Raw genomic sequence first — 12,887 nt, 5'->3', positions numbered from 1 at the left:
TCGTTTGCCCTGCTGCCCCCCCTCCCCCCTCGTTCTCTGTCTCTCATCATTTTATCAATCAAAATCAATCAAAGCTCCAATAAGAAAGCTTTGAAGGTGTACAAGAGAAGCACTCTTTGTCCTCCTTATTTGATTGTGATGTATCTACCTTATCTGTGGAGAACCCTGTCTTTTCGAGAATCGTTTTGTTGGATAAGGACCTCCTTGTCGCATACGCTCTTCTGGGAGTATGTAGGACCTCCACCACATCTCTGTTTGATATGGATCCCTCTGATTGAGAGGCGGTCACTTTGAGTTTAATAGACTCCATGGTGTGGAGGAGCATGCCTACTAGGTTGCAACAAGGTAAAAATTGTGGAGTTTAGAGCAAAAATGGGTAGTCCGCAGATGATAAAATGGGTAGTTCCAGATGATCAATGAGGAGTTGGGTACCAAAGAAATAAAAAAATGGTGGATCCTTGATGCACAAGGCCTATGCGGAGGTGGGAGGTTTTCTGCTTCTGACGAAGTGGAGGAGAATTGGTGCTAAAGTGGTGAAGAAAATATGCAGAATTTGAAGTATGATGGAGGCGCCACTCATTGAAAGAATTAAAGAAAGAGGGTTTAATTAACAGAAGAATGAGCTACCTCCTGCTATACTATACTAAATAGTATAGTTGTCCCAAAGAGGTGAAATTGAGAGGGCAGTGGCTCATGTCTAAGACTTCTCAATTGAAAGTAGCAAAGAATTGGAGAGCCCGAATTTATTCTGTGATCTCCTTGTATTTATGACGAATGTTGGACGAATGTAGTTGATCTCAGATCTTTTATTTCTTTCAGGTCAATTTTATACGCAAACACATGTATATGCATGTATAGACACAAACACATGTATATGCATGTATATAATTGACTATTCTGACGTGTGAAGATTTCTCTGTCATGGTTTCAAGGTTTTGGAAAACGGTTCATTTCGGTCTCTTGAGGCTTTCAAAATATGGTTATGAGTCTGAGTTGCACATGCAGGTGAGAAAGCACCTGCGAAGTCTGAGCGTTACAGCATCTGTCATCCGAGTATCGACCCAAAGCTTGCATCTCTATGCCAACATCACCAAAAAATCGGAGAGGAGCAATGGCGGGACGTAAAGGACGCCCTCCTGTAAGGTACATTTTCTCACCATTTTTTTTATGTCATTATTATACATGTAGAGGTGCCCGTCGATGTGCATGCCTAAAAGCAAATTGTATAAAAAATAATGTATCTATTTTTACAAAAGAAAATTGCTTCTAGAACTACCCGTAGCTTGCTAAATTTTATTTAGTGTCTGAAGACCTGCATGTTAATATGAATGCCTAGAGACGATGTTTACATATAAAAAAAAGCTTTCAAATCATCCAAGCTTTCAAGTCAATTAGTGTCTAAAAACCTGCATGTTAACATGCATGTTTAGAGAAAAGTGATTAATGTTTCAAAAGAGATTATTTTTGTTTTTTACATTCAATATTAAGAAACCCTCATGTGAGGTGTCCATTGGATTGTTATATTTTTTGAAATTTCGTTCCACATTCAAAGGAGGTGCTGTCCAAATATTTTCAAAGATTGATTGTGTATTTTATTGAAGGGCAACTTAAAGACCTGCATGTCAACATGCATGTTTAAAACCAATGTTTCATTAGAGTAGAAAAATATATTGTTATTTTTCTAGAATTTATTTTTATGCACAAAAAAGGTTCTAGTCATACATGTTACATGTTAGCGTGCATCTTTACAAGCAATGTTTTGTTGGAGATAGTATTTATTTTTTGTCTTCAATCTTTATTTTTTGTCTCCTCCAATGGACTATGTAACATTGCATATAGAAATGCATGTTAACATTCATGTTAACATTGCTTATAGACATGCATGTTAACATTCATGTTTAGAGACAAGTTTTCATTGCTTATAGACATGCATGTTAAAGTTCATGTTTAGAGGCAATGTACAAATTTTTTCAGATGTTGATTGTGTATTTTATTTGTAGTCCATCTCGTGGAAGATTAAAGAAAAGTCTACGTAATGAAAAGTCTACACAACCACTTGAAAGTAGTGAACAGGTGTCATCAGTGTCAGTAACAGAAATGTCAGAGTGTCATGGAATTGAAGAGGAAGAGATTCACTCTGTGGATGTTGACCAAGGGTCTATGCACGAAATTGATGACACATTGCTCCCGAAGAAAATGAACTTCAAATTATCCCTTGGGAAATGCGAGATGAGGTAATTGCAGCTACAGAGATTGATGAGGAGCAAAATATTTTTATGCATAGAGGTGCCGATGTACTTCAGACCACACGTATGTTCAGTTGCTTTGACTGTCCTCCTATACCATTGTGTAGGTTGATTCCATATGCTAGAGTCAGAGGTTTAAGAGATGATTTAGGTGGATTAAAAACGGATTTTGCAAGGGAAGGATATATGCAAGAAAAGGGAGCTTTCATTGTTTCACTTTGGACATTTAAGAGAGAGCAAACCATTGCTACAGGTAAGTTGAAGCTTCTTAAATTTGTTAAGTGAATTTCTATTTTAAAAATTCTTTTTGAATTCACTAATTTTGGTTTCTTGTTTTGAAGATGACATCAAGGAAAAGTGGGATCCTCTTTGGACAGAAATCAATGAGGAGTATGAGTTGGAGCTCAAAATCCAACCAAGGTTTGCAGATCTATCAGACCGCATATTTTATGTTTGGGAGGGAAACCATCGCACGCTTGCATGGACTGAAGCTATCAAAGAGAAGTTTTCCACCTCAAAGGAGAGACATTGTAGGGTCCTTTGTACTATCATAGATCCCACCAAGGTTCCTGAGATTGCATTGCTGAGTAGCTTGCAACGAATGAATGTGTGAGTATCTACTAAAGCATATATCTTGTTGTTGAATACTTTATCATGGAAACAAATCAATATGGGTTTTTGCAGTATGAATATGCATGCTTTGGTGACCACTCACATATGGGATGAGATTGTGAACACCAATCACATATGTGCAAATGAACATGAAAGCTACCTAAAAACTCTCCCCCACAAAGACCAGAAACTAATTGCATCTGTGCAAAGAAAGTATGCTAAAGGTGCAGAACCTTGGTATCCACTCACACGACGCTACCTTGGCATGCTAGTTTATGATGTGAGTTTTGTTTTTTTTTTGCTTGCAAATTATTTTTAAGTCATTTGAATAACTCTTAGAAAAATTGATTTCTTTTTTAGATTCAAATAACTAAAGAGAAAGAGTCTAGATTGACTCAACTCAAGCAAGGAATGCCTGTAGAGGATGTGAAGAAGGAGGAGAAGAGCATTCCTCGTGAGATAATACATAAATATCAAGAACGCATTGGAAAGGTACACTTCACCAAATAATCAAGCAATAGTCATTGTGTTCATTGTTGTTATGGATGTGAAGTAAAACTTCATGCTCTTTGTATTGTGTTGTAGCTCTTGAATATTTTGGATCCCAATCTTGGGACAGACTGGTTGGCAAAGATTATGTCACTCAAATGGGTACATGACAGCTGGGCAACTTTAGAGAAGCTAAACTTGATTGCACTCCATGATGCCCCTATGCAGAATAAAATCAAATGGGTTTCATTACTCGAGTCTGATAAGATCACAAGGATTGCTTTTGGTTTGAAGAAGGGAGATAATTTGTTTCGACAGTGAGTATGATTTACTAGTTATTTAATGTTTGGCTTGCTTTGTCTAAGAGATAATATTTGTTTAAATAACACAACTTTGCTTTTTTTAAATTTGTAGTTGGCTGCGTAGAGAGGGCTACCTTGCTCGTGTCTATGAGAGAGCAACACAACTTGTTTTGGACAATTCAAATGTGCCAGGACGGGCACCATTGCCACATGAATGCACATTGGGGTTCTACTTTGATGAAATTAAGTTTGAAGCTAGGCCTTTTCTCTATCCTTTGGAGGTTTCTTTGGAGGCCAAAAGCAAAGATGTAGAGAAACAAGCACTCAAGAAATTTGATACTTTTCGAATGGCAGCTCAACGATTGGCTTACAGGTTTGTAACAATTTTGATCCTGCTTTGTATGTCACTATCGAGTCATGTGTTCAATGTTTTTGTTTCTTGTTAGGTTTTTGTCACTTTTGGTTTCAAAGGGGATCTTGCCAACTCTCCCATTTGTGGTGAGACAGTGGGCACAGACTGCGTCAAAGGACACATATATGTATCCCCCTAGCATGCCCACTTTGACAACATGGGAGAGAGATACATGTCCATGGTGGTTAGATATGGTGCAAGGTCACATCCTTGAGAGAGAGAAAGAGCTTCGAGAAACCATGCTTAGGGATGCAGCAGTAGAGGCGAGACAACCACCACCTGCTACTTCAGAGGCGAGACAACCAGGTATGCTTATGTCATTCTTTAACTTTTATGTTTTCATGCTCTTGATTCTTGTAGGTTCAAAAACTGTTGTATATGTCTTTTAAGGTGTCCACTTGTCTAGTGAGAGGATGGAGACTGTGGTTGATACCACTATTGTGAAGGATGTTCTAGAGCATGGTAAGTGTCAAAAATTTTATTGTCGACTTTTATTAATACTTTGTGAAAAAGTTCACATATCATAAATATGTTGTCGCAGACTCCTCGGGCTTGATTGTTGTTAGGAGGAGCATACAATTTGTCTATGTTTTGGAGTCTCGTTTGCATTACCCAATGCTTCATGTTGATACACGATGTATTGCTATTGTTGGCGATTACATTTCTATCGCTGCAAACTATAGAGAGGGTACTCGCAATGCATCGTGGAATCTTGTGCATCAACATATGTCTCGAGTTCGCTCAAGCGGAGTGCAATACACTTGTGGGGGAAAGTATTTTTCGTGGGCCGCAGATTTTGTCTTCTTGGATCTTCCTTTTGATGGATTGCATATTGGTTCTTCTTCTCCATCTCGTTGGGATATTTGCACTAAGGAGCATGTACAATCTGCTATCCATTTGACTTTTTCTACACTTGCAGATTCTGGATGGCTACTCATTATGGCTTCTATTGCAGGTATTTGTGTTGTGTTTGATTACTTCCATTAATATTATTTCATAATATCGATAGTTTTTTCTTACAAGAACCTATGAATAGGAGAGGTTATTGGATGGGTGGAGAGGTTCTGTCGTGCTTCACAGATGGTGGTACATCGTCTCATTATAGTGCTCCATCATAGTTCATATGGATATGTTGAGAGTTTATCTGGTCGAATTCAGGTATTGTTTTCACTTCAGTATTGTATAGTTTTGTTGAGGCTCTTTCTTCAATGTTTCTTCAATGTTGTGGTTTTGTAATTTGATTTGCAGTGTCAGTGCTCTATGCTACTTATGGTACACAGGATTGGGATGCAGCCAGCATGCTTTGTGGCTGAGAGCACCACTATGTTCTCTCGCTTGGGTCTCCAGCCTTCAGATTCGTTCATGACACACCATTTTCCGGAGCCTTCCTTGGCTCGATCAGGATCAGGGATGCCGGTGCGGGGTGAGATGCAGCGGAGCCAGGCTTTTGTTGCAGCTTTTGTTGAGCTGCTTTGTCGACGTGGAGGTATTTGTTTGGAGCTTGGGTGTGGTACAGCTCCGGTTTTGGCTGCATGCTTATCATCTGAATGAGCATGTGCTGCGCTTGACACCGATGAGTCTCTTATTAGAGACTATGTGGTTCCATTGCTTTGCCCTAAAAAGCGAAGCCGAGAGGAGGCATCTACCTCTCTAGATGTTGAGGATGAGGGTGACATGCCATCGCGTGTCGACCCTTATGATGACTAGTGAGACTTCGCTCCTACTACATTGACATTACTTTTGTGTTTTTGATCTTTATGTTGTGTTTCACTTTTTGGCATTTATGTATCTTGCGTAAGAATTACGTCTAATGTTATTAGATCCATATATTAAATTTTGATTACATGCATAATAACTACATATACTTTTGTTTGTTTGTGGAAGTGCATTGCCAATTTATGAGGCTTTCTAATCACTGAGCAAAAAAATCGAGCGAAGGCACATTCCGAGCAAGTTCGAGGGTAAATTTGCACAAGAGCAACAATTGTGAAAGAAAATAATTATCCCATGCATGTTATTTTTAGTACCACAAATTCATGAACCGATGGATGGACACAAAGTTAGATTTCAGAATTATTCATAAAATTTATAAAATTGTATACTCGACACATAGCGTAGCGCAATTCTAGATAATCCTCTCCAAAACAGTCCACCAAAAATTTGGCATGTACATCTCCCAAAAATGTCGACACATGAACTACATAACCTATGATGCTATTCGAGAACCTCCCAAAGCTTGGAACAACTCTACTTTTGTAAGTGCAGATTGATGCACAAACTCATGGGCAATGGAGTCCAAACCCAATATTCTAAAAAACACAAAGTAGATGTGCTTACAAGGCACGTATGCTACACGTTTGCTATCACGTCTTTGAAAATCCTCACACGAGCATCGAGGGAAGTCTGCAAGTGTGACAGCATACGTAAGACCTTTCTCCACTGACCCAGTTGTACTAACATCAAACACATGTGATACATTGGGGACCACGATTACCTCCCTTACTAATTTGGCTGCCATTGTTCTTCTCTGCGCAATCCTATCTTGAAAATCTCTTGTAAGTTTTGATCTCCATCTAACAAGTTTTCCATCCCTATATTTTGGACGAAATGAACTCGGTGTGCTAACACATGTTCTAACATTGCGGCTGCACTCAGCATTTGCATGTGCTTCTTTAAGAACAAACCCATTGTTCAATAACATTTCAACTTCAGATGGTTGCAGATTAGTGCCCTCTTCCACAATCCAAGTCCCAGGTGCAGGTCCTAGAGGACCAACAATCAGGTCATCCACATTCCAGGTATGAGTGTGACTACTGTTGCAGAACCATACAAACCCCTCGATAATGCCTCCCGAATTGGATCCTCTTGCAGGATATTTTCGCCTTCCCCAAAAGCTTGGTGCAAGAACTCCGTGTTTCACTGAAGGTTCCATTTCATTAATAAACCTCCCACATCTTGTACTATGATCTGCAAGAACACCGAAGCATGTCATTTTTCTCCCAGGCTCAGTACGCCTAATTTCCCACACAGTCCGAGACACTTTTTGCTCCAACCACATAAGGGGAGTTGTGGAATCCTGGTTCTGCCTACGTAGCCCATTTGCCGTTGTGACTGTCACATACTCAGGTCTGTGACTGTCATCTTCTAGTATTTCATTAGGGTCCTCCAATATTGGTCTAGATCTTCTAACACTCTTTTCCCTCATTGAATCTCTGTTTGTCTCAGGACTTGGCATGCGCATCTCCTACAAAGAAGAATGTGCTAGGTCTATAAGCTTCTTACCTGACCCACCAGCAGCTTGCTGACTCATAAACCTTGCAGCCAAATCTGCCACCCCTGGTCCAGTGCATGTGTTAATCCCTTTAAGGTATGCATTGTACCTAACACTCTGCAACACAGCTAGAGCCATATCTGCACATGTTACTTCATACAAACCAATACTAGACTTGTATCCAATAGCTCCACGCATGCTTGCATGTTTTGCCTCAGCAAGATTGGTTCTTGGCACAAAAGCACCTGCTACATCTTGACAAACAAATCTATCTCCCCAGTGAGGGACTCTTACATCCCACCAAGACAACCATGTCTCTAATGATGGAATCTTTCACTCAATGGCATGCCCAGCCCGCCAAAATTGTCTAAGCTCCTCTTTACAAACATTTGCAGCACTCTCTGTGGAGGCATGCATCCACTGTCGGCATTTAAGTTTGTGCTCTTCTTGGTAAGAGGGACGTATACACTTTGAAGTATGCCTAACCATACTTTTCTCCCAATGGAACACACATGATCTTTCTTTTTCAGGCATTTTCTTATTTGCACCGCCAAAGTAAACAGTACGAACAGCAATCCAATTTGCATTAGCTTCATCTGCCATGAAACCTCTAAACTCTGGTTTCTCAAATCCCAGATCCATCACCACCTTGTTAAGAATTCTCCAAAACTCCATCTGTGCATGTTTATTTTCAACTGTAAATTCACATATTGCAAATGTTAAAAGTTCTCGAACATATGGATCATATACATGTGCTGACATAGTAGGCCATCCATCCACTCTATGCACATGGTCAAAGTGCACCCACATATCCTGCAAGTTACCTCCGGGACGCATACGATTCACCAAGTCCACCCCACTACCAGGACCCATTGTAGACATTTTGAAAACGTGAGGTTGTTGCTTGGCTTCTAACTGACCTGGAAATAGAACACTATGCAGGTATGGGTATCGGCTATTGCTCTTTAATTTCAATATGGACTCAAATCCCATTGAAGTGATACCTTTGGCTTTTTTGGCTGTTTCCAAACTCTGTTGCACACGACGCTTATTAGAGAGTGGAGTCACAGTGTCAAGGAACCTAGCAAATTCATCTTCAGCTAAGGGAGTATTCTTAGAGGAACTTAGGCCCATGAGACTATCCATTACAATTTCTTCTATTGTTACTCTCTCCAACTATTTGGCTGTAGTCAAAGGATCTAAAGCCGCCCGTACAAGCAAAGCTCTGGAAATAACTTTATCTGTAGCTCTACTTTTTCCCTCGACCACTGGATGCTTGTGATAACCAAGATGAATTGCACATCTAGTCACAATTTCCTTTTCAATTGGGATGCAGTAATAAATGATTGCAGCACAAGTATTTACACATTCTGGCATCTGATGACAATGGACACACAGAAGCTTGCCAAATTCAGCTCCAATTAATCCCCGTTGAGGTGCTCGTGACAATCGTCCCTTCCACTGACTCTCATTTGGAAGTTTTGTTCTCAATTGATAACTACAATCAAGATTAACACATCGCAAATGGCCACAACATCTACTAAAGCGCACAACACCTTTGAACAAATCACTACTGCACGTCACATATTCCACCCAGGAATGCCCATCAAAACGTTGTTCCATACCGTTCATACTTGAGCTTTCACCTTGTGGTGGCAGCTCAAAAGCAACATACCCATCATATTGACATGGGATCTCCGACACTTGCATAACATTCTGAACTTGACTCAAGGCCACTAAAAGGTTTGTTTGTAATGGTAGGGTTCTGATTATGTCAATAACACTCACACATGGACGCCCCAAGTCGGTACTTTGCTCTTTGATAACTATAGGTGAATTTTTTGAACCAACAACATTAGGAAATAAATCAGCGGTGGCAAGAATCTTGTAGAACTGTGAAACTTCATGGTCAAGGGTGTAAATTGGCTCACCAACATTGTTCTCTCCACGTTGAAGATGACCATTATCTCCAGACAATGTTAGGGGACACAGAGAAAAATGTCCACTTGGGATATCAAAATGTTGTTTTAGAGTGTCAACCTTGATCTCTTGAAACCGACTGTCAAATAGCAGAACAAGCTTTTGACCTCGTTGGGGTCCGTAGATTGTAATGTGTCTGCTCATTGCTAACAAAAGATATGTCTTGTAAGATACATATGTAAAGTATGTCACGCAGGCCCAATAGATAGAATATATGTAGATTAAAGTAAGAAAAATACTCGCCACTATAAAAGGTATTATTTCAAATAATTAATAATGTCATAAATATTACACGCGGCGTTTGTTTTTTATATGAGCACAAAAAAATTCTATAATGATAATCATCTTTGGTAATAGAGTCGTTGTCAGTGTCTTTATGTCTCGACCAGGTCAAGAAAAAAACATAGGTCCTAACCAAATAAGGACACACTTGAAATTCCCCCTATTTTTTGTCAAAATTTGAAGCTTATGCCGGTAATTACACAAACCTGTGAAAATTTCACGGTTTTCTTCAAGGCAAGCTCAAAACTTAACTGGGATTGTAGGATTTCAACCGGTTAAAATACACTGGACCTCGGTTTTCTTTTTAACAAAACGGGTCTCGTGAATAGGTCTATATAAAATATTTTCCTCTGGCGCGTGAAAATAAAGACAAAGTGATTATTGTCCTCGATAAATACTTATCAATCTTACTCGATCTTTTTTCAATCGAGGCAAGCTCATCATTGTATTGTGTATGGTCAGGTGGACAGATTGTCCTATTGGACACACCTTGTGTTGTGTGAAACCTCCACAAAAACGTCTAAACCTAGCAAAGGCATACTTCCTTGCGGCGCATCTCGTCATGGCTAAGCAGGGTTTATTGTGTGTGTGTGTGTGTGTGTGTGTGTGTGTGTGTGTGTGAGAGAGAGAGAGAGAGAGAGAGAGAGAGAGAGAGAGACAGAGAGAGAGAGAGAGAGAGCGCCATTCTGTGATAGAATGGAGTTGGCAATACTCTTCAAGCTCTAAGAGAGAGAGAGAAGCTGAAGTCATTTCGAATATTTCAAGCCGTCCGCTGGTGGCCAAGGCAAGTATTCCTAGTCTCTACACAAGTTAATTCCCTGCTGCAAGCATTCCGCGCCGGCGCGGAAGGGTTCTAGCAATGATCCAGGGCTGGGGCACGTTGCGTGGCAGAGGCCGGTTTTAGAGTCTGCAGCTCTCAGCATTTCTTGCAGAAAACTTTCCGCGCAGCAGATGATTCCGCGCAGCATTTCTTGCAGCAAATTATTCAGCCTTTCTTGCTCTTTCTTGCAGCAAATGATCCGCGCTGCAACCATTTTCAACCAGGCAGTTTCTTGCTACAACCAGTCCGCACCGCCGCGGAATGGTTACAGCAGGAAACCACAAGCGGGCCTGCGCACGATTTTCAACTGTCAATAAAGCTCTGCACACGCTTTTTTTGAAAATAATGGTATTACCTAATTATTAAAGCCTTGCTTAAGGTTGACTATTGAAATTTTATATGGTAAGGGTTGCATTTGAGAGAGATTCATGCAATTAGGGCCGCAGGTGAGAGAGAGAGTCATGCAGTTAAGGCCGCAGGTGAGAGATCCATGCAATTCTATTCTATTAAGCTATTGCCGGCCGTGGCATGCCCAAAACAACAAGCTTCATAACTGGTTCCCTACTGCAACCATTCCGCGCCGGCGCGGAATGGTTGCAGCAACGAACCGGTTAGTCTGATGCAAGATGTAGAGCAGCAGCGGAAATGCTCTGGAAGGTTTTTTTCCATAAATTATTGATATATTGTTATGTGATGCAATACTCTATGTAATGCAGAGTTCAAGCAGGACTCACTCTTACCACTTGCGTTCCCCCTCTTGACCAAGGATCAGACCTCAGAATGCCGCCACGACGCCGACCAACCAATTGCAGGTCGGATTTTTTTCTTTTTTTAAAAAAAAAATCATGCAAAAAAAGGCCCCTCACTCGCCCTTGAAGCTGGATAGCTGTCGGAACTGTTCCGCGCCGGCGCGGAACAGTTCCGACAGCTATCCAGCTTCAAGGGCGAGTGAGGGGCCTTTTTTTTTGCATGATTTTTTTTTAAAAAAATTACCATAACTACGAAAATTCCATTGTATCTATTTTGGCTAGGTTATTCAAATATTGTCCAAAATTTGTCATGTAATTGGTCACACATATTTCGATAAATTTGAAGGGCATTTTGAAAAAAATGACCTAATTTTTGGGGTGCTTTGCAAGATTTTGAAATTAGAGGGATATTTGATAAATTTTCCTGTTTTTTAAGTAAAGCAAAAGTTCTCGACTATGTTTTTGTATGATTATACATTCTCTTTGGTTGTCAAATATTGATATCTATTCTAGTGTCGACAATTGATGTAAATGTCATGATTTTGCCAAAAAGCAGATTGTTATGAGCAATTGTTAATCAAATCCAGTTTATACTAGGAAGTTGACATTCTTAAATTTGGTTATTTAATCTTGTTTGAAAGCTTTGAATTGATTTAAGGTGTGCCTTATTGGGTGACATTGTGGATTTAATAGGAAAATGGTCCTACTTGGTTATACCTCAAACAAATAATAGTTCATTATGATTGTTTAGGTAAAAGTTATTTTGAAAGGGTTATTAATTATTTTATGTGAAAATATGTCTGTAGTCCTCCAATTGAGAGATGTTCTCGTCGAAAAGGAAAAGGACCTATGGCTATTGATCCAATTTGCAGTGATCAAGTGAGCTCTGTGGCAATCACAGAGGACTTTGATGACAATGATAATATTGGTGATGAGAGCGAAAGTACTGACATTGGCTTAGGGTCAATGAATGAAGTTGATGCTCAAATAGCTAGACAAGAGGCAGCTTTGGAATTGGTTCCATTTCATATTGCACCTGAGGTTGCATCATCTGCTGATTTTGAAGATGATAGTCATTTTCATATGGATAGAGGAGAGGACATTCTCAAAACCACAAGGGTTTTTAGTTGTTTTGAGTGTCCACTAGTGCCTTTGTGTAGACTCATTCCATATGCTCGCGTCCGTGGCCTTAGATCGGACGTTTCTGGATTAAAAGCTGCATTTTCCAGAGAGGGTTACATAAAGGAAAAAGGTGCCTTTATTGTTTCACTGCAAACATGTCAAAAGGAACAAACATTGTTGACAGGTAATCATTACTATTTTGGAGTGATTTTGTGAATTGGTTTTTTTTGTTTTTCTTTTAATTGTTTGACATTTTCTGGAGTCTTGTTTCTTTTTTAAATAGCCGATATTGTTGACACTTGGGACCCTATTTGGAAAGACATAAATAAAGATTATGAAGAGGAGTTAGCTTTGCAGCCTCAACTAGAGTCACTGCGTGGTAGAATGTTCTATGTGTGGGAAGGAAATCACAGGACAGTAGCATGGCAAGCAACAATTAGAGAAATGTTTTCCAATAGCAGAGAGAAGCATTGTAGGGTCTTGTGTACGATCATCGACCCTACAAAGGTTTCCGAAAAAGCATTATTGATGAGCTTGCAACGCATGAATGTGTGAGTGCAACTATATTCTTGTTTGTAGATAAACTTCATATGTTTGAAGGT

At 39.8% G+C, this 12,887-nt stretch overlaps 1 protein-coding gene and 1 pseudogene across 1 annotated transcript; both read left to right on the top strand.

The window, feature by feature from the left end:
• The first annotated feature begins 1,111 nt into the window (after window positions 1-1,111).
• LOC147435317 (uncharacterized) lies at window positions 1,112-2,859 on the top strand (annotated as a pseudogene).
• A 9,153-nt stretch (window positions 2,860-12,012) lies between these two features.
• On the top strand, window positions 12,013-12,501 carry LOC147435316 (uncharacterized). Its single transcript, XM_086488235.1, has one exon. It carries the CDS (start codon window positions 12,013-12,015, stop codon window positions 12,499-12,501), a length of 489 nt encoding a protein of 162 aa, XP_086344361.1.
• Window positions 12,502-12,887: the final 386 nt, after the last annotated feature.

The sequence above is a fragment of the Adiantum capillus-veneris genome, chromosome 18, assembly GCF_014529385.1.
Source record: "Adiantum capillus-veneris isolate H3 chromosome 18, ASM1452938v2, whole genome shotgun sequence".
NCBI lineage: Eukaryota > Viridiplantae > Streptophyta > Polypodiopsida > Polypodiales > Pteridaceae > Adiantum > Adiantum capillus-veneris.
The sequence above is the reverse complement of the archived record's forward strand: the minus strand, read 5'-3'. Positions and strand labels throughout refer to the sequence as shown.

Excerpts from the sequence above, each read along its gene's own strand:
- LOC147435316 (XM_086488235.1), top strand. The coding sequence starts at position 12,013 with ATGGCTATTGATCCAATTTGCAGTGATCAAGTGAGCTCTGTGGCAATC.